At 35.9% G+C, this 23589-nt stretch overlaps 1 protein-coding gene across 2 annotated transcripts in view; it reads left to right on the top strand.

The window, feature by feature from the left end:
- Positions 1-23589, top strand: part of CFAP299 (cilia and flagella associated protein 299) — a gene marked incomplete at both ends in the record, with an annotated part of 568636 nt that overhangs the window by 457293 nt on the left and 87754 nt on the right. For both annotated transcript variants that reach the window (XM_084233913.1, XM_084233912.1), the window contains one exon: positions 17138-17280. In XM_084233913.1, the coding sequence (XP_084090039.1) occupies positions 17138-17280 (143 nt within the window). The remainder of the gene's footprint in view (positions 1-17137; positions 17281-23589) is intronic.

The raw sequence follows: 23589 nt of genomic DNA, 5'->3' as shown, positions 1-23589 counted from the left end.
TAAACAAATGATATAGGAAAATGGACTGGTGTGACTTGATATTTTAAATTAACATAAGCAGATAAATTGGTGTTTTGTCTTAGAGTTAAATGCTATCACGTTCAGATTAATTCTTGTGACTAAGAACTAAAGTATTTTAAATGGGTGGATAACAAAGATAAACACACATAATGTTTTTTAGCCTGTGATCACAATTTTATATTTATACATTACCCTTAAACCACATCCTGCATGTTTTGGATTTCAGAGTTTAGGATTATGGGGAGTTCTTTTTATCTAATGATTATTTTAAGGGCTTGTTTTTGTTCAGTTTTGGTTTTCCCCTAATGTAATATACAAGAGTTTTGAGTTCTTTAAAGATTCTCAGGAGTTATGAGCAAAAGAAGAAGAGGGTTGAGATTCTCTTATTTTATTTAAAATTGATTAATCAAACAAATTCCCAGAATTTTTGGGAGAACATAAAACTAGAATAGGCTCAAAAAAATGTGTCTTCCTCTCAGATATTTAGATTCAGATTTCTAATTAATCCTTCCACCTGCCTTTTATAGATGAGGAAATTGAGTCACAAAGGGGCTCACGTTATTGCTCTCTGGTCATGTAACTGCTAATGACAAAACTGTGAATACGCCCTGATGTTTTCACTTCCACCCATTCCAGATTCATTCTGCTGTTCCAAATTGCCACTCATGACTAAATGTTTCTGTTACGGGGCAACCCCAAAGTGAATTGGGTTGGCCTGACTCTGGGTCCTTACACATGTTTAAATGGGACTTATAATGAGACTCTACTGCAGGCACACACAAAAAATGTTAATAAAGGGTTTATTTACAAAAAGGGGAAAATGAAGAAAGGAATAATCCAGGGAGAAAGAGGAAGAGATAAATTGGTGAATGTGTCCTACCAGTTCCACTGAGCTCAATAACAATAACATGCTGAAAACTGGTGAAAAACCAAGCACCCCAGTTACCCACATGTGTGGTTATACATCAAGCCTGGCTGTTTAACTTCACCCTCAGTACCCAGCAACCCTCCCTTCGGAGGTGATGGCGTTATGGGATTTGTAGTCCTTGGTGTCTTGGAACTCTTTGGTCTGGGGTTGAGATGGGGGCCATAAAACCTGTCTGTGAAGTTTGTTCAGGACATCCTTTCCCTCCAGAAGTTTCAGGAAGGATAAATAGATAATCATATCTAGAATGTTGGAACACTGAAGGCAGGGATGGTTTCTTGTTCTTCCATATACCTAGTGTGCAATAATGATAGCTGCATTGTCTTGAAAATGTTAATGCTCAAAGTGATCATACAAAAGTTGCTGTGTCATATTATTTGAGAACCCTCCAAGATGATGTTCCAGCACAGCCTTGGCTATCTCATGCTGCCAAGATGAGCAGAAAAATTCACACAGGTTCAAAAATTTCTATAACATAGGGCCTTTAATAAAAATTTTAGAAATAAGTAAAGTAGTTGAAAAATTACAAAATCAAATGGGTGTTTATATCTAAGGTAGTACTGAGTTTATATTTTAAACCAAACCCAAAACATTCTGTTTAACTACTAAAACATGTATGATAGCAACCTTCCCCCATAGGCCCCTAAGACAATCATCCAAGCAAATGGGTACCCTCTTTTAAAATGAGGCTTTTGTTCCAATTCCTAAAGTATACCCATGATGAGCTAAGTCAAACCATATGAAGAATGCCTTTTGGCTGTTACTAGATATTTTTCTAAATGGCCTAAGGTACATAAAATAGCCTGGAAAGTCTTCTTGTCTGCTTTTCACCCAAGTTTTCTTCTAAATCTAGATCATTTACTAGTCTCATAATTAGAAAGTTTTGGCTAGAAAACTATCCAGGATTTATTTTTAAGGCCAAGAGGAAACTGGTCCAACCCACTGACCCCAGTCTTTCTCAGTGTGTGAGCAAGGAAAAGAGACTGCATGTCCCTGGCATCTATACTACACACTTCTCCTTGGGGAGCAGATGAGAGATAACCACTGGGGTGGAAGAGTTGGGAAACTTTGGCTGAATCTTCCTCTGGACACAAATAGCAAATTGCATATAAATGAGAAAAGCCTGCAGCATGTTGTTGGACAAATTCATGGATTATTGGATTCTGATCCTGGCACCTACTTATATAAGTGAACTTGTTATTTACCAGCTCTACCTTAGACATTGCGGTTGGTTGATACCTTTTTTTCTTTTTCATATAGTGCCAAATCCAGCCTTTCCTCACTGTCATGATTGTGAAGTAGCAGTAAGTGCAATGTGATGAAAATGAACTCTGGAATCAGATAAATTTAGCTTTTAATTCCAGTTCTGCCATATGTAATTGTAACTTAGGAAAAAATTGTTTATCTTAAGTCACAGTCTTCTAATCAGTAAAATGGAGGTGATAAGTGTGTTTGCCTAGTAAGTTCACTGTGAGTGTTACATGAAATTATGCATGTGAAGAATTTAGCACAGCAAATGACCCATTTTAAATATTCAATAAATATTAGATTTTAATAGCAGTAGCTAAAAGCCTGGATGTGAGCTTATATGTGATGTGGGAAGAAAAGACCTTTTAGCCAGCTATAATCTTAGAGTCAGAATTCCCCTTGACAACTAAATAATAATTATCTCTTCACTTGTTTCAGCCTATGTCCTAAAACTATGATACCAGGTATCAACAACAGACCTTCAAATAGTCACACATGTTCATTGCTCTTAAGTTTTCATTTGGCTCAGACTCTGTAGCTGTGAGTGGTGAATGAGGTTTTAGGGTTTTGTGTATTGTTGATCAATCCAATCTTGCTGCCATTCTTTTAACAGCAGTGTAGGTTAAATGACAACACACCACATGAAACATGACAATATAGACTTTATATCATTGTCCTCAAATTAGTTGCAGCACTCCTCTTACCCTAAGAGCTTTGGTCAAAGTCTTCACCCTATTCCTTCATCTTGGTAATCTCTTATAATCTATCCTCCAACCTTATCACAGCACCATCTGTTCAAGTCCACCCTGTCTTCTACAAGAGAATTTTTGAATTTTCCAGTGATGTCTTTAAATTAAAAATCTGAACATGGTACCAAGGCACCATGAACTATTCAATGACTTCCTATTGCATTTAAATCAATTTGAAAGTCACTCTTGGAATGACACTTGGCCTATACAATTTGGCTCTTACCATTGAAAAATTTCTGTCATCCACTGCTCTTTCATTTCCTTCTCTGTTTCCAATATAATCTAGTCACATTGACGTTCTATTTCTTAAACAAGCTGAGTTTGTTCCCCCTGCCTGAAATAGTCTTCTTCCCTTGCATTTTCTCATTGTTTACTCATTTTTCAAGTTTGAATTGAAACATTTCCCTCTCAGAGAGCATTGATTGAAACTTTCTGTGTAAAGTAGCTGTATGCCTTCCATTTAATATCACCTTTATTATTTGCATAGCACAATATAATTATCTTAAATTGTTTCTTTATATTTATAATTCTTTTCCATAAAAAGTAATCTATTGAGAGCAGGAACCTATTCATATTCACCATTTATCATCTATGTCTAGAACATTGACTGCCTCATGATCTCTCAGTAAATATTCATTAAAGGTGATCATAAATGAATGGCCTAAAATCTTCCATTGATAACAGTCTGGTCTCTGGTGCTAAACATAGCGCTGAAATTTATTCATCAGTGAATAAAAGTGTTGAGGACTTTGCTACCTATAGAGCCATTATCTTTTACATAAATCCTTTAACTCTCCACATGGTTGCCCTGTATTTTACATTCCAGGTAATATTGCTAAGTCTTCCCTTGTTCATTCATTCACAGATTGCTGAGTGGAACAGGGAGAGATGGGATGCTGATTAGTCCTTGGAAAGACCCTGGACTTTCCACCAGTGGAGATTCTCTTCCTGGTTTTGTCATGTAGAGATCTCTGGTCACAGAAAACACAGTGACCTGCATTTCTTCTATGCACTGAAAGCAATTATGTACCACAACTGTTTTTTTTTTTTTTAATATTGTTCCATGTACATTTTTTTTCACACATTATAATAACATTTCTGTTCATCATCCATACTCATTTGTTTCCATTCTTGTTTGCGTTTTCTATGTCTCTCAGTCCAATGTCAATCAACATAAAATTCTGTTATACCCAATTTCCTTAAATTAATTAGCTGTTCATTTATACATTCAACATTAAGTTCAAATTATGATAAAATATATTCTCAGGTAGTATACATTATAGTATGTGCTAACAGCAATAAACAAATGAAAAATATATTTATAATATATATTATAGTAGTATAGGTATTATAAATATGTAGAGAGATAACATATCTGCTTGATTGTCCATATTTAAGATTAAATTTTTATTTTTCTGTGAAGTAGGTTTATTAATTCTGAATGATTTCTATTCATAATAAATTTATATGTGATTATATCATGATTTGTACAACTTTCAGTTTAGTAGTTATTGAAGTAACTGCCTTTTTGTGCTCACATGAACATAGCCAAGCAGGAGTTTAGCATATCCCATCATTTTTATTTTTTTTATTTTTTTTAAAGGTTTAATGTGCTAATTTTTTTTAATATTTATTTATTTATTTATACAAGCACTGGGTACAGTCAGAAGCGCAGGAGGGTGAGAGAATTCACCAGAGCCAGAGCGGGGAGCAGAACAGGCAGAAGGACCGAAGACACTGCTAAGGGGAGCAGCGGGCGGCAGGAGAGGTCTGCGCGCCATGTGGGACCCTCCTCCGGTGGCCAGGGAGCAGCCGGGGATCGAACCAGCACTGCAGAGGCTGCGGACAGCTTTGCAACCCAGCTCTCAACCGCTGCGCCACCGGGGAGGCCCCTCCCATCATTTTTAATTTGAGAATTTTTTATATATATTTTACATCATTGTGCATTTTTAATTAATTAATTTTACATCATTTTTCATTTTTGTACAATGTATGCACTTTCATCTTGGTTATAGTCCCATAAAATTCCCTCCACCCATTCACCTGTGAACTATCACCATGGACCCTTGTGCTCTTCCCACCCCTGTTTTGATCCTACTCCCTTCTCCCCCACTGTAGTATGTCTCTGGTTTATAGTTGCCTGTTGATTTGCATTTTTAAACAATATTAGCTTTTTTTCTCCCTCAGGTGTAGTCCCCATAGAATTTCCTTCACTAATTCACCCGTGCACCATCACCACAGTCCCCTGTGTTCCTCCCTCCTTCCTCTGATCCCTCTTCCTCCTCCTCCCCTGCAGGATGTCTCTGATCTATAATTGTCTGTCTGTTTTTGTTGTGTTGTGCTGTGTTTTGTATTGTTATTTTTCCCCCGATGTCTTATTTGGTCTCCTGATATTCCACCTATAAGTGAAACCATCCAATATTTTTTTTTTCTTTTTCCTTCTGGCTTATTTCACTGAGCATAATTCCTTCTAGCTCCATCCATGTTGCTGCAAATGGCATTAGTTTATCTTTTTTGATTGCTGAATAGTATTCTATTGTGTATATATATATACATCTATTGTGTATATATACCACATCTTCTTGATACAGTTATCTATTTGGGGGCATTTTGGTTGTTTTCAGGTTTTGCCTAATATAAATAGTGCTGCAATAAACATAGGGACAGGTGTTCTTTTGAATCATTGTTTTTGTGTCTTTTGAGTAGATTCCTAGGAGTGGAATTACCGGGTCATATGGTAGCTCCATTTTTAGTAGACTGAGGAACCTCCGCACAGCTTTCCATAGTGGTTGGACCAGTTAATATTGAATAAGCAGATAATCTGCTGATTACCTCTCAAGCACACTGAACTTTACCTGTTGTGTTGCTCCCAATCCCAAACAACCACAGGTGTTTTTAAACTCACATGTGCTGAATTGTTTAAAGATCTTTTTATTAAACCTACACATTTTATTAAACCTACATATTTTAATTCCACAGGAAAGAATTTACTTCCTTTGATCATTAGCTTACTTAGAGTACAGGGCTTTAGAAATTTATTCCATCAACAAAAGTAAGTATTTTGATATTTTAAGTGTAGGTTAAAAGAAATAAGTCACTGTGAAACCAAGTGGATACACCCTGTGACTTAACAGGGAATGTCTTATAAGAATTCAAGTTATTCCTTTAGAGAAAACACAGCATTTTATAGGAGAGAAATGTATGGCAGTGTAACTTTCATAACCCCACTGTGTTCCAAATTTATACATAGGGTGGAGAACATCTTCCAAGGAGTATATTCATTGTCACGACTTCACTATGAATCTTTGGACAACACATTAATGTTTGTCTTGTATGATTAAAAACAGAAATACAAATCCCTAACATAGCTGAAATTCAAATAAATTCCCTATTACATAGAGGTTATAATTAAATTGTGACTGTTACAACTTTTCACCATAAATCATGTGGATGATTCATATTCATTTTGAAGTTAATCAAAAAACATTGCATGTCTTCTCTGTGCTGGACATGAGAAACAAGATAAATGACAGTATAACTGATCACACGCAGCTCACAATCCAATGGGAAGAATAAAACAGTCAAAAGATACAGAGAGGTAGAGTGTAATATTTGAAGGAAGAGCTAAGAAATGAGTTTTGTGAGGTCACTGCTTAGAGGAGGAGAGATTGGTCCACAAAAGTCTCCTAGAAGATGAGTTTCAAAGATGAGATGTTATAATTTGAATAAAATATCGTAAGGAAAGTGCAATCCAGATTTTAGATAGAGAAGTTACCTGTCTTCTTCTCTAGACTGTGAACTGCCTGAGGTCAGGATCTTATTTTGGTCAACAGTGTGTCTCAGTACCTAGGACAGCACCCACTACACACTACTCTTTGATTAAGCATCTTTAAATGAGCCCTCCATGCATAGTATGATTTGCTCTATTCAGAAGACTATACAAAAGATATAAATAAATGTCAACTCAGGACTGTATGGAGAACATGAAAGAATCTTTTTCAGGTTTACAGATTCCAGTCTATAATGAGAACTATATAATTTGCTACACATTCATATTCAATGAAGTATACAAACAATGCTGTTAGTTTGGATATCAGTTTACAGATTCTCTGCATTAAGATATGGTCTTTAGGCAAAAGTAGTCTTACTGATGGATGAGATTAAATTCTGACTTGGTCACATCCTCTGTTGTGTATCTCATTATAATGACCATATTCTTTCAACCTCTTTTATTTCCGATTTCTTTGATATCCAAACCAATATAGTCTGAAATGAGTGTCTATATATCTGTCAGTGAGAATGCCTGTGCAATGTCGTGGTCATTTTTCTATAAGGTTCCAAGATTATGTCTTATTCTCTTAAGCAATTGTATTTTCTGTGCAAGATGGATGTCCCATTAAAGTTGATGGTGAAGACAATATTAAAAATCTTCTGTTCTTAAAAATCACATTGGTTTTGGAATCTGAACTGAAAACAGAACCTCGCTTCCAGCCTCCCACCCAACAAGCATAGCACAGTAGTAACAACATTTGTAAGCAGATTCTTTGGTACAAATTATGGCATTATCACCAACATTCCTAGTATCTTTGTTTAACTGCTTCAAATTATTTTCCATTTTTCTCCATAATTCTCGCTACCCAAAGAGGTTTCTTCTATGTGAGTATACACATTGTGTAAGGGCATCGACCTCAGTTAAATTTGGCCAGTCTGAATCTACAACAGGGAGACATTTATCCCCTTGGACCTCATTCTGTGGGATTACCTAAAGCTATCTGTGCCCTTTAACAAAAGATCTTGGTTCTTCTCCAGGATGCTTGCAATCTATATAACTCTCACTCCTTTATAGGGTCTCATAAACTTTTCCACTTGTGGCAGGGTTGAAAGAAAGGTCAGTGGCTGCCATGGTATCAGTTTCAATACTACTATCAAAAGCTGTATGCAGTATCCCCGTGGTGACACTACAGACCATTCATTAATACCTGCTTTGGTACAAATCCCAGCATTATCACCAACATTTCTAGTATCTTTGTTTTACTGCTTCAAATTATCTTTCATTCTTCTCCACAGTACTCTCTACCCAAGGAAGTTTCTTCTATGTGAGTACAGGCATTGTGTCAGGGCATTGACCCCAGTTAAATTTGGCCAGTCTGAATCTATATGTGTTGGCATTGCTTTCTCTTGGAATATTGACACACTAACTCTATCAACTTCGGTTCTAGTACTTCCTCATGCTTTAGAATTTTATCTGTATAACAGGGTCAATAATGGTAACTACATTATAGAATATGTGTTAAGATTAAATGACAGAAAACCTAAGCACATAGTAAGCAAAAAATGTGCATCATTTATCAAAGAATTGAAAATCAAAACAACAATGAAATACCACATCACAACTGTGAGAATGGTCCATATCAAAAAGAAAGAAACAACATGTATTAGGGAGAACGTAGAAGAAAAAGAACCCTCACACACTGTTGGTGGGAATGCAGGCTTGTCTATCCTTTATGGAGAACAGTATAGAGGCTTCTCAAAACATTAAAAATAGATCTATCATACAATCCAGAAATTCTCTTCTTAGTTATATACCCAGAGAATGCAAAAACACTAATTCAAGGGGATATATGCCCTCCTGTGTTCATTGCAGACCTATTTTGTTTATAGCCAAGTTATGTAAACAACCTAAGTGCTCAATGACACAAGTGGATAAGGAGGATATGGTTTATATACACAATGGAATACTACACAGCTACACAAAAAGATGAACTCTTGCCATTTGCAAGAACATGGGTAGAACTAGAGCTGATCATCTAAACCAAATAAGTCCAAAGGAGAAAGATGATAGTTTTACTCATATGTGGAATATAGAGAAACAAACTAAGGTCAGACAAAACCAAAACAGGAAAAAAAAATAAACCTAGAAACCTGACTGTAAAATTGTTATTACTGGAGAAGAAGGGGGCAGGTGTCCAACAAAGTGGGGAGGAGACCCAACAAACATGGGGGGACTATGGATGCCTTGGTAATGGGTGTGTTAAATTGTACTATTCATTTGAAGAGGTATAAACCTATACCTTTGAATCATATACAATGTCATAAACTAATGTTACTACAATAAATAAATTAGTGGGTGAATAAATAGATACAACAGGTAAAGTTAGCTTTTAGCACTTCTATTATTCTATTGCATGCTTTCTGGAAAGCATGATTAAATCACACCATAACTGATTATCTTTATTGGACTTTGTCTAATCACCTTGATTCTAAAACCATGTGGGTTACACAGCTACCTTAAACCAAGAACCAAGAGAGATATTATGAATATAAAGTTAGATGAAGATAAGGTCTGCAACTTGCAAGGACCTGAAAGATAAACAAAATAACACAGTAAGTTACAAAAGTGCAAATGTTTTCAAAAGTTGTTATGGGAGTTCAGGTGAGACATAGAAGAAATTCCAGAATGATGATCTGGTGAATTCACAGATGTACTAGTTAATTCTGTTGGCTTAGAGAGAATCAGAAATAGGTAAAAAGAATATAGTGAATTGCTGAAAGCATATCTTCAAGAAAAAAATGGGGGGAGATTACAAATGCACAATATATGCATGAGACTATAGTGACAGTTATGCTGGAAATTTTGAAGTGAGTTAGGGATAGACATATAAAAACTAAGGGTGGGTAGGAGAGTCAAGGCAATTAACATCTGAGAAAATAAATGTTGGAGAAAGGAAATGTCATAGTTGTACTTAGACACTTTGACCTCATTGATTCTATGGCTCAGATGTGGGTAATGTTTAAATGAGACTAAAATTTTAAACACTGCAGAGTCACTTCACCTAAAATGTGAATGTGTATGTTGCTCAATTGAGGAATATAAGTAGGTAAAGTTTAGGAGTGTTTTAGGAAGAAAAAGGAGACAGAAAATTGTGATAAATCAGTATCTTCATAGTAGGAATTGGAAAAAAAAAAAAGAAAAAGAAATGCTAGTATTGGCATTTTATGTACACACAGCTGAAAGAGCTAAGTGAAGTACGTCTGAGGGATAGATAATTAAGGTGGGTGAAAAAGGTACAGCTGTATTTGTTGATTAGCTTTAGGGTAGTATTTGAGGAGTAAAAAGCATGAATGCATTGTTAAATATAAATACATAGCTGGGGCCTCCTCCAGTGGTGCATGCGGTTGAGCGCCATGTTGTGAAGCTGTCCTCAGTCTCTGCAGCACAGGTTCAATCCGGGCCAGCTGGTGAGGGTCCCACATGGTGCTGCAGACCTCTCCTGTCACACCCACTGCTCCCCTCAGCAGTGTACTTCGTCAGTCTGCCTGTTCTGTTCCCCGCTCTGTCTGGTGAATTCTCTCACCCTCCTGCACATCTGGCCTGTACCCTGTTTCTTGTAGAAATAAATAAATAAATAAATCTTTTAAAAAAATAGCTGTAGGGTAAATTAAGTTGGTCAGGCTTTTATGCAATTCACCTCTGTGGCTATCACCTGCAGCCTTGATTTTGTTAACATAGAGGGTGCATAGGTGCAGGGGCACATGTGCCTGACTATGGACACCTGAGCGTGGGGGTGTGCGCATATGCGAGTGTGCTTACCTGAGCCTAGAGGTCAGGGATATAAGGGCGGTGTTACTCAGAGATGGCAGGCAATGTCTATGAGAGGAAAAAAGAATACCAGAGAAAGCCCAGAGGAAAGAGCTCATCAAGCTTTGTAGGTGGCTCTAGTTGCTTTCTCCCTGCTGGCTTGTTCCCCTGCTTACCATTGCAACCTGTGAAAATGATACCAAGGGTTCCAAAATTCTTCAAATTGCTAGAACCAATGGTGAACATACCCAGCCTGGGATGGTTGCAAAACAAGAGCAAATTTAAAATAGAACATAAATATTTCACCCAAAGTGTGTTACATTGAAAGGAAGGTAAGACTGGGCCTGGAAGTATAGTTTGGCATCAGATCAAGGATGATATACAACCCTAAAGAGATTGTGCTTCAGAACTCAAAGTAGCTTATAAATCAAGGAGAAATATACTAAGATTTCCCTTTTAAATATTTATTTTTATGCATACAAGAAATTGGGTATAGGCCAGAGATGCAGGGTGTGAGAGGATTCACCAGAGAAACAGTGGGGAACAGAACAGGCAGACTGACTGAAAGACATGGGAGAGTCAGGAGAGGTCTGCTGCACCATGAGGGTTGCTCCCTGGCCAGCTGGGGATCAAAGTCTGTGCTGCAGAAGCTGCTGATTGCTTCACAGCATGGTGCTTAACCTCTTGTTCCACCAGGGAGGCCCAACATTTCTCTCTTAAAGAGGCAATTCTGGGGCAAATTTGAAGATGGTTGGAGTGAAGGATGAATAATGTCAGGGAAAGTAGTTATGTTTGTAAGGAAGTAAGATGTATGACAATGATCATAGCAAACAAATGCATGACTTAAGATATCTCAGGAAGGTAAAATCTGCAGAATTTGATGATTGGTGTTGGATAAATGGAAGGTGTCAGGTTTTTTCTGCCCTCCTGCCATTAGCATCTATGATTGACACCTGTGGGCTTATAATCATGCCTGATGGCGGCAGCTGGAGTATGGTGTGGGCATGCATAGGTGGGCACACCTTAGCCAAGAGACTGAACATATAAGGCAGCAGCAGAGTACAGGAGGTGGTAGAGGCCCCTACAGCAGAATGTAGTAGAGACCAATGAAGAGATCATAAGAGAGCATAAGAGAACGCCAGAGAGCCCAGAAAGAGTGAAAATTGCCCGGGGGCTGGGAGGCCTGCCAGCCTCCTGGTCCCCAGGCCTCTCTGCCTGCCCTGCACCTGGTTGCCTCACTACAAATGGTGTGGAAAGATCAAAAAGCCTGAAAAAAGCCACTGAGGGCTGCAGGACGCCTCCTTTACCCATCTGCCCTAATCAATAGGAAACCTGTTCTGTGCCTTAAGGGAACTACATTGGTTAGATTTGGGCAGTAAAAGAAAATCAAAGTAAATACAGAGGCTGCTACTTGTTGGTGGTGAGACTATTCACTGCTTTAAGAAGCATACTTACTAGAAGATAGATAGAATGATAAGGTTTTGCAAACCCTGCAGTGCAAAACATTTTGGATACTAACAGTGAGACCACATGTTCCTCAATTATTCTGAACCTCACTGGTTATGCCAATCAGAAGAAGGAGAAGAAGATACATTTTATAAACTAAAAGGAAAAAATAATAAAGGCAGTTATTGCCCTCAGAAATCAAATCACCGACTGTTACAAAATGAACAAAACATATACACACAAAGCTCCTAGGTTCTCTATGATAAATAACTATAGATTGCAAAAATGGCAGCGTTTCTTCTCCTTGTTCTTTACCCAAGCTCTTTGCAGGATACTTTGTCACTTCTTCTGCACCCTGTAGAATGTGGGTTAGTCTGTGATCTGTTTTGGCCAACAGCATGTGGAAAGGAAAAGCATGCTCATATTAAGCCTCAGCCTCCAACTGGAAAGACATAGAACTACATTAATAAAATGGAGATGTGTCTAATTGCAATTGGATGAAAAAGTGTTGAATTTTAAATAATTACCATAAAACATTTCAGAAAATAATTTGAGAGAAATTTATAACAGGTCTTCCAAAATGTTAGAAAATGATTATCTCTTAGAACTTTGACTCCATTTGCAAAATCATTTCTCTTCTGAAACTCAAAGAAAATCCCATAAAACTAATGATTCATGAAAGCCTTCCAGAATGTTTAAACTCTAGGAGATAAAATGTCCTTCTCCATCTCCATCAGGGGGCATGCTGACAGTCTCAGAGGGGTGAGAACACAACTTCGCTTGGTTGACAGCTCTCATACCCTGAAATGATTGGCCCGGTATTAATTCAGTGATATACTGCTTAGTGTGCTTTTTTCAAATAGTGATTTTGGCTTCACTGTTGAAAAAGTTCCATTTCACTGTATCAGGTTTGTCTCCTCATTAGCGTTTGGCAAGAAAAATCAGACAACACATGTACTCAACTCATAACAAGTTTATGAATTTGTATTTTAATCCACTTCTGGGAAAAGACAAGCAGCCAAAGATCTAAATGATATATTAATGGTCTAAATTGTACTTTAATTCATCTTTTCCCAATACATGAGAAGTAATGAGGACTTAACTAAGCATTCTGTAGTGTGTAACAATAGCTCATACTTAAAGTCACAGACCATCTCAATAAAATCTTAAATGCAGCATGCACATTGGTATTCAGTCCTGTTAAAAAGCAGGAATGGCCATATTTCTGTATTTATCAATAGTTTATTCTTGGGTTGTTTTTATTTATTAAGCAAAAACTAACATTGTCTGTTAGGTTGCAAGTAAATGTAGACCAATATTCATACTTTCAAATGAATATCATTTAGTTTACTGAATTACTTGTGTTGATTATACCTTGACTTTTCTAGAGAGGATGATGAAAGGGTCTTATCTAAGGGCAATGAACGTTTTGGAAGTTTTCCTCTTATAAACATAACATCATCATAAAGCGTAGTTTTCATGTGCCTTTTGGGAAATTAACTGTGATAAAATGTTATTAAAATAAAATAGAACATATATTGTAATAATCTATTTATATGAAAAATCCAGAAAGGGCAACTCTGTAGAGACAGAAAATAGATTTGTGGTTGCCTTGGGTTGGGGGTAGGAAAAGAAATGACCACAAATGGGCACTAGGGATCTTTTGAGGTGATGAAATTATTCTAAAACTGGACTGTGTTGCACAGCTCTGGAGGTTTACAAAATCATTGAATTGTACACTGCAAACATTAGAGTAGATTTTATGTTATATAAACTATGCCTCAATAAAGCAGTTATATTTTTTAAAGAACAATAAATGTTATTAAAGAAATTTAAAATAATAATTCATAACATTTCCCAATATTATTGAAACAATCTAAATTAGATTTGAATTACTACAATATGCCAAACACAGGCTGAAAGAAACCTAATTCTTCAAAGGGCTTTCTTAAGCTATTCTGCCCATTCTGGATGTCAGAATTATAACAGTTTGTCCACTGCATCCATACTATATGCATGTATAATATGTGGAAACATTATTTAAATTTTAACCTGAAAATACATCTAAAGTTTTACCTGAGACCACGTAAACTTAATAAGGGAGTTAACCATATACTGAAATCTAAACATAATTATACTCAGCTAGGCAATGGAATTCTGTTATTATATTCCATTTTCTTATCCCTAACCAACTTATAAAACTCTTTAAAAAGTTTAAATATAATAACAACAATAATAGTAAAAATATTTGAAGTAATAGATACCGTTTACTGACTGAGTGTTTACCATGCACCAGACTTCGTTAAGTGTTTAACAAAAATAGTCTTTTAATTTGTACAGTAACACTGAGAGGTAGGAATTATGCCCATGTTAAAATAAAATAAATTGAGTTTTAACAAGGATAACTAACTTACAGTATCACAAATTAAGTAGGTGGTGGGGCCAGCATTTAGCTTTAGCTCTGTCTATCCACTGTGGAGTGGCTAGGAGTGCAGGTTTTTTTGGGTACCCTCCCTCTATATGAGTGTGTGTGCCACACTCTCTACCTGCATGACCGTGCGTAGGTTACTCAAACTCTCAAAGCCTTCATCTCTTTATAAAACAAAGATAAAAATGTTATGTAGCCTTTATATATATTTTTGAAGAAGATAATCTAAAGCTCCTACTGTCTTTCTCAGAACATAGTAACTTCTTAAAATCTTATTACTAAAAGTACTAACAGTTGGATTAACTGATATTCACTTTGCAGGGAAATATACATTTTATAAATGAATATATCAAATTAATCACAAGTGTTTGCTTAAATCTAATTCTCAAATAATTCTTGGGTATTTTGTACACTTGGGTTTGGTAGAAAATTGCTGGATTTTGTAGGTACCCACATGAGGGTGTAGGACTTATGGCTCTAGAGGCATCAGACCGAACAGTCTTCCCAGTGGCACACATTGAAGCTGAAGGGACCTACCCATGTAGAGTCTGGCCTCACTGCAACTTCTCTAACATCAGAAGCTCCCAGGATTCACAAAAATCTCAGAGCACACAATGAATTCTCACAAGACTGAGACTTGAAATAAATTTACTTAGATTTCCACAAACAGAGGACATGGGGACATACATATAATAATGTAAAATTATGGACAAATACATACAATTTTATACCACCAGTCATTTTTTTAGAATAAAAAATATATTTATTTATTTATTTTTATTTAAATTTTATTTTTTATATTCCCCATACAATTACAACCCCCTTATTTTGACCCCAAGCCCTCCTTTCCCCGCCCCCCACCCCCCCATAGAGTGTCTCTGGTTCATAGTTGTTTGTCGATTTTGATATTTTCTTTCTTATAGTTATTCTTTTTCCTGGTCCCTTCTTTAAGTTTTCTAGATTCCTGCTATGAGTGAGACCATCCAGTATTTTTCTTTTTCTTTCTGGCTTATTTCGCTGAACATGATCCCTTCCAGCTCCATCCATATTGCTGCAAATGGCATGTGTTTATCTTTTTTGATTGCTGAGTAATATTCCATACCACTAGTCATTTCTTGCATAAGAAAATTGAAGAGTAAAGGTGTTTAGGTACTTGCCTAAGGTAAAGAACTAGTATTCAAGCTTGTATTTTCAGTTCCTTATCTATATTGTAAAATTTTTAAGAGTTTATTTTCTGTTTTACCTACAATTTAACGACAGTAATTTACCACAATGATGACTACTTGTCTATTTATCTTTGCATATCTATCAATTTTTGCTTTAAATATTTTGAGGCTATGTACTCAAATGTTCATTCAAGTTAGAATTGTTATATCTTTTGTAAAGCAATTTATTACTGAGGATGTTTAAGATACAATAACCTAAGTTAAGCTATGATGTTTGGTAGATTAGTTGTATTACAAGCATTTTCTACTTACGTTATTTCCAACTTACTTTGTCTTTATTGGACCATAACGCATAGAGAAAGACTTGAAATATATAATTTTGAGCAATGGGGAATTAATTTGTAAGGAGTGTTTTTGAATCTTTTGATAATGAGAAGGCACACAATTTATATCTCTACAAGAAAATACATGAGGGTCTCCCCTGGTGGCGCAGCAGTTGAGCGCTGGGCTGGTAGGCTCTGCGGCACTGATTGGATCCCCGGCCACCAGCAAGGGTCCCACATAGCATGCAGACCTCTCCTGCCACGCCCGCTGCTCCCCTCAGCAGTGTGCTTCATTAGTCTGCCTGATCTGTTCCCCACTCTATCTCTGGTGACTTCTCTCACCCTCCCGCGCTTCTGACTGTGCCCAGTGCTTGTATAAATAAATAAATCTAAAAAAAAAAGAAAGAAAATACATGTAAGTTCAAATAGAAAAAGAATGTACGGAAACACCTCAGAGTTACTTTAGGTTCAGTTCAATACCACTACAATAAAGAAAATACGACTATAAAATAGATCATACAAATATGTTTGGTTTCCCAGTGCATGTCAATGTGCAACAATGATATGTTTGCATTACAATGTATTCTATTAAGCCTATTAACATTTATCTGAAAAGTTTATAACTTTAATTAAATATGACACAGACATTGAATACGGTGCTGTTGGGAAATGGTACCCATAGACATATTTGGCTCACAGGTGACACAAACCTTCAATTTGTAAAAAAAAAAAAAAATCTATATCTATGAAGTGCAATAAAGTGCAGTGAGGTAAAATGGCATGTGCCTGTAATGGTTAGAAGAAGAAACACGTGACCCTAGATTATAATCTCAGTTTTTCCATTTACTAGCTAAAAGAATTTGTGTATGATCCTCAATCTCTCCCTTCCTCAGTTTTCTTATTCAAAAGAGTATGACAAAAATTAGACAATGGGATTGGGTGCATGTAAATTAATATATTACAAACACTTAAAATCATGTCTTCCCTTAGGAAGACTTCTGTAGTTACTTATTGATATTGTTATATAATGTTAGTGTAAATTCACATTACTTACAGTTAAATTTTTATAAACTTATGAGGAGAAAAAAAATAGTACCTACCTCATAGGATCATTGTGAAGATGGAAATGTAAAACACTAGGATAGAATATGGTCGAACACATAGTAATTATGACTTTTGTTATCAGATACAATTTTCTCAAATGACTTTTACTCATTTACTGACTCCATCCTTTATTTTTTTATGCTACTAGTCTGTGATCTTTATTCGTGACAGAAATTCTCATGGACAAGAGATATCAGGATATATTGACTACGCCCACAGACTAAAGACAGAAGATTTTGAAGTTTACTTTAGTAGTAAAAAAAGACTTCTTCCAAAAGCCACAGATCTGAGGTAAATCAACACATTTCTCACACCGTCAGTAAGAAAGCAAGCCCCTCAGGGGCAAGGGTTAAAATGGAAATGTTATGTTCTATTGTGTGCTTAGAATGCTAATGAATATGTAGTAAGAATGTGGTAAGAATGGTTTGAATAATAAACAAATAAAATTTTAATTAAGGAATTTACATTGATGATTTTCTTAACAGCCTGAGAAAGAGAACTTTTTGGAGATAAGAAAAGTAAATTCGCAGTGACATTCTTTTAAAATGATAAGTAGAGCCTAAAAATTTCATAAGGTTCTTATAATATTTGGGATACAATCTGCAGGAAACCTCAAGAGCATTACATCTGACAAATTCTCCTCTTACTTTTCATTCATGACTGGCTCAGTCTCATCGACTCTCAGTAGTAGCCTATTCTGGGATTCCTTCCTACCCATCATTCTTTTTAATGGTCACTCCTATCCTTCTCTATGGTGCCCTTATCCTCTTCCTGAGGAGCTACTCTAAACTGTCAGTCTTTTCATAGATAAACCCTTCTAAACCTATTTTGAATAGCTTTCGAGCTAATTTCTTTTCTTCTAATATCTCTCACTTTCCATAGAACACAAAAGCAGCAGCAGCATTGTGCTTTAACTCTCCCCTGCTCTTTCCAGTTAATTCTTTGACTGTACTTTGTAATAGTACTCCCCTCTTCTGACATCCTTGCCATCATCCGTTCATCTATATTCCTATTATCTAAAGACTTCCTAACCCATCACAACTTTCATGGACTTACCGCTTTTCTATTCATCCTAAATGTATGACATATCATTTAACTTCCCTTTATAATAATCCCCATTGTCTATCTTTCAGTGCTTTGACTGTTTCTGCCTTGCAAACCTCAAAAAAAGTAGATTGAGCTGGACATCTTGACTGTATCTTTCACTGGATCCCTAAATAATGCTGAATGAATTACAGATGACTGTTATTAATAACCCATTTTGTATACCTTGAACACCCATTTTTGTGCTTTTTCTCAACTCTTAACTTCACCTGCCTCTCCCTAACTATTCTAAAGCTTCACCACTCATTATTCTCAACTGACACCTTGCAGTATTTATATTTCACAGAGAATGTTGTGTCTGAACATGAAAACTACCAACTGATGTCTATATCTCTTTTAACCAAAATTTCCATCTCTTTTAGGCAGTGCCTCCTCAGAGTGCCCTTTTGAGTATTTCCAGTCACAGTTCCATCTGGCAGGCATTGGCCTGTGAGCTGCCACGTGCATTCAGAGCATGTCTGCTCCTGACTCTTGGAACACCACCAGGACATCTTGACCCCCAGTCCACCTCAAAGAGCCAATCTGTTGCACACTTGTACACATTCCCCCAACTCAGCAAGGCCTAGGCCTCCTTAAAATTAGGCAGGAACAGATAGTGACTGAGACTTTTCTGGTGACATTTCTAATATAAAATACTTCATACCCCAGGTGGTTGCACTATCTACCTCTAAAAACTATTTTTATTTTTTCTTGAAAAAAAAAGAATAGTTCATTCTTGCTAAGTGAACTATTCGTGAATATATGCATCTACTCTCAACACATTTTTCCAGATTCGGAGAAAAAAGAACTGCTTGTACTGTTTAGACCTAATTTATTCAACTTGTTTTTGATGCCTTCCACCCCTCTTTCCACTGGAGCTTTGCTTCATGTGTTGTTCCCTCTTTTTTTAATAGATTCCCAAGTTGACCCTTTGAAATGGCTCTTCATTTTGCCTCTAACCATCCTGAAACCATTAGCATATTAAAGAAAGGAATTTTTTTTTTTTTTGTATTCCAACTATTACCCTATCTCCTTTTCAGTTTCCAGCTAAGCTCCTCAAATTAATGGGTCCCAAGGCCTCCCCAGTGGTGCAGCGGTTGAGCACTGGGCTGAGAAGCTCTGCTGTGCTGGTTCTATCCCAGACCCTGGGGGAAGGTCCCACATGGCGCGCAGACCTCTCCTGTGGCGCCCGCTGCTCCCCTCAGCAGTGTATTTCATCAGTCTGCCTGTTCTGCTCTCCTCTCTGGCTCTGGTGAATTCTCTCACCCTCCCGTGCTTCTGACTGTACCCAGTGCTTGTATAAATAAATAAATAAATCTTTAAAAATAAATAAATAAATAAATAAATAATGGGTCCCTATTCTCACTTTTCATGTAGGCACTAACCCATTGCTGATAGTTCTCTGTCATCATTATTCAAATAAAACAACTCCTGCTAAAATCATGAGTGACTGCCAATTTGAAAACCCTATGGATTATTTTTCAGTTCTCATCTTAGTTAACTTCTCTGTATTATTTCATTAGAGATGATTAATCATGTCATTTATCCTTTCTTCTAAAACTAAATACCCTAACCTTTTATTATCAAAATCCCTTATTGAATTCCCCCTTTGTTTACTTCATACATATTGGTGTCACCAGGGTTCATTTGGGGAGTTTTTTCTTTTTTTTTTTTTAATTTTTTTTTTAATAGAGGCATGTTTTATTTATTTATTTATTTATTCATTTGTTGGTTTTGTTTATACATGCACTGGGTACAGTCAGAAGCGCGGGAGGATGAGAGAATTCACCAGAGCCAGAGCAGGGGGCAGAGCAGGCAGAATGACAAAATACACTGCTGAGGGGAGCAGCGGGCTGCAGGAGAGGTCTGCGCGCCATGTGGGACCCTCCTCCAGTGGCTGGGGAGCAGCCGGGGATCGAACCGCACCGCAGAGGCTGCTGGCAGCTTCGCAACCCAGCGCTCAACCGCTGCGCCACCGGGGAGGCCCTGGGGAGTTTTTTCTTACCCTACATATTATCCTATGTGATCTGATCACTTTTCTGTAGTAGAGTAGTTGTTTTTATAACTACTATCTGACACAGATTTCTCTTTCTTATTGCAGCTCAGTTATCCCACTACTTACTACAGAAAAATGCTTAGGTGTCCCATTAACACTTAAAATTCATGCTTAAAATTAAACTTATTTTAATCCTTGAAGTGTCCTCTTGCTTCTATATTCCCTGTCTTGGCAAATGTCACTACCTTTGCAACCTAAGACAAACTCCATACGTTGTCCTAAACCTCTTCTTCTTCATCACTACTCCATAATTAATAATTTACCAATAACACTAGATTCTATTACCTTAACAACGCTAATTACATTAAAGAAGATGTAAGATATGTTATTTCATCAATAAATACTTCAATATGGATCTTTGTTAATATTTTAAAGGAAAACATCCTGACATTATTGATCTAACAAATTAATTCCTAATATTATCTAATACCCACTTAGTTCTTATTCATATTTCCTTGTCTTAAAGTTACCTTTCATAGTTGGCTTGCCCAAACCAAAATCCAAACAATATAATATGTTTTGTTATTCTGTCTCTTGTGCTATTTCATTTTATAACAGTAACTCTGCTGCTTTTCATATTTTTATGTTATTTAATGGGGAAACCAGGTCATTTGTCCTAAGAAATGTCTTAGATTCTAAATGTGACTAGGCATTATTCTATTGTTTCTCATCATACCCTATTTCTGTCCGCCTATCTCCTGTCAACTGACTTGACGAAATTCAATTTCATTTTTTTTTCAGGTGAGAATTTGTAATATGTAAAGCCCTGTGGGTCAGGTGATGTGAGTCTGTAAGTTCCATTAAAAATTTCCCCATCAATATAACCAAGATGAAAATGTAATACATTGTACAAAAATGAAAAATTATGTGAAAAATATATAAAATAAAATAAAAAGGGTATTTGAAAAGCTCTTAAAAAAATTCCCCATCAGGCTTCACCCAGCAGTTTTAGTTTTAGCATACAATAAAGGTTCTCTGAATATTTTTACTGTGTTTATAATGGTGATTTTCTAATTCTCTCATTCATTCTGTATTTTTAAACTGAAGTTCTTACATGGAGAAAAACTTTACCTTGTCGCATATTTGGTTACCCTGAGATAGAATTTAATTCATGCGGAAAGACAAAATAAATATTTGAATATTTTCCTTAATTTAAGGAAAAAAGTAAAGCCCAAAATACAAAAGAATACACTAACATAAGGCCAAAGTGTTTTAAAAGTGGTTATGCAATCTACTATCTAAGCACTCTGATTAACCTTATCCTTACTAACCACTGATATTAATTATCATATTTTTACTGTGATAAGTTACAAATGATCTCTCACTGTGGGTTTAATTTTTACTTCTATAATTAGTCATCAAGTTGGGCAACTTTTACTGGTTGTGTAGACTTCCTTTCTATGCAGTAAGACTTTTCCTCTTTTTTTTATTGGTTATTCTTCCTTTTCTTATAAATTATAGGAGTTTCTTAGTGATTGCAAGAATTCATTTGCTTTTAATGTTTTGACTTAATTAATCCTTTATTTTTTATCTATATTGAAAAAGGTCATATTCCAGGATGCAATTCATTCACTTCCTTAGTCATAATTGTCAGAAGTCAGAAATTTTGCATGTCAGATAAGGCATTTTACTCATTTTCTCCACAGTTTGTAATTTTTGTGTTTTGTTTACCAAACCCCTACATTTTGGGATGTTATAAAGATAATGTCTTATAGAATATTGAAGTTTTTATTTTTATTTTATATCTTTAACCTACCAAGATTTAATATTGTACAGGTTGCTTGGGTAAGGGTCCACATTTTGCTCTTAGTTTTTCATATAATTAATTACTAGTCCTAGTAACACTTCCTCCCTCCTTCTGCAATACCCCTTGTGTTGTAAGTTACTTATGTGATAGTTTGTTTCTGGACCCACTTTCCTGTTTTATTGGTCTCCCCTTAAAATAATAAAATCCTATTTATTATATTTTTATAATAATTATTGTATAAAGGATGGCAATTCCTTCACTTCCTTTTTCTTCTTCAGTAGTATCAAGGCCTTGGTAGCCCTTTACTCTTCCATATGAATTTTAGAGTCAACTTGTGAAGTTCACAAAAGTTATAATTTTGATTGGAATTGCTTTTGAGTTATACCATTATGAAATTAATTGGCTTATTTATTTTTTAATTTTATTGATATTTATGGTATTGTTCTTCCATTTTTCATTTATGTTTGACATCTTTAATGTCTTAATAATAGTTTATATTATTCTCATTAGAGAGATTCATATTTTGCACTTTTTCCCTCCTCCTTGGTGCCAGATAATGTCTGACCTCTAAAACAAATTGAACTCTACTCCATTTTGTTCTCACTAAACGTTTTTTACCACATGATTTTAATTTGGGTCATCTATCAGAATCAGACTTTAGATTTTTCCACTCCAGAGATTTCATGCCAATAAATGACTTAACCAGTTGTTTTAAGGGGGAAAATACCGTGAATATATGTATTTCCAGACTTAGTTTAATTCAGAACTTAAAAAAAAAAAAAAAGAGACATTAAAATTAAAGATTTCATAAGCTTTCTTTCTATTCACTTACCTTTTAACATTCCGTTTTATTCTACTTAGAAAAAGACATTAGCTCTGTGTCTAGTATCCTGTCTTGCATTTTTACTGTGGAGAATATAAATGTCAACAGACAGCTGCAACTATTATGAAATGCAGCAGTAGAATGAGCCTGAGAACCTAATCATGCTGTCAGTTCAGATTCCACCTCAGCCCTGTTATTTAAGTTTTAGTATTTTCTTCTCAACAGGCTGGTGTATAACTCACACATGAATAGCATGTTATAGTGTACCAAGTTCATTTACCCCTCTAAAACTTCATGAAATAGGTGACTAACATGTTTCTTACCATCTGAAATAGAAGAAAACAGAGTAAACAGCTAACTAAAGTTCACAAGGTAAACAGTCATGAGCAAGATGTTCTTAGGCATTATAATTTATTGCTTACCTCCAAAACACTTTTCAGGATTTAAGAATTTTTTCACATAGCACCAACAGCCCTGGGACTAAGGAACATTGGGACTCTTTTATCTCTTTTATCTCTGTTCCCCACACTGCTTCCTCTTCAGTCATGAAGTGTTTGACCCCAGGTTTTCTTCTTTGTATTTTTTGGTTTCAGTTTTTTCATCTAAGTTTTTGATACATTTTGAGTTGATTTGAGTGCGTGGTGTCAGATTGTGTTCTAGTTTCATTCTTTTGCATGCAGCTGTACAGTTTTCCCAACATCATATGAAGAGTCTATCCTTGTTCCAGTGTTCTTTTTTCATAGATTAACTGTCTATATAAATGTGGGTTTATTTCTCGACACTCAATTCTATCCCATTGGTCTGTGTGACTATTTCTGTTGCAGAACCAGGCTCTTTTAATTATTGTAACTTTATAATAGAACGTGAGGTCTGCAAGTGTGATATATCCAT

The sequence above is a fragment of the Talpa europaea genome, assembly GCF_964194135.1.
Source record: "Talpa europaea genome assembly, chromosome: 5".
Taxonomy (NCBI): Eukaryota; Metazoa; Chordata; class Mammalia; order Eulipotyphla; family Talpidae; genus Talpa; species Talpa europaea.
Note: the sequence above shows the minus strand (reverse complement) of the source record. Positions and strands in the feature narration are given on the sequence as shown.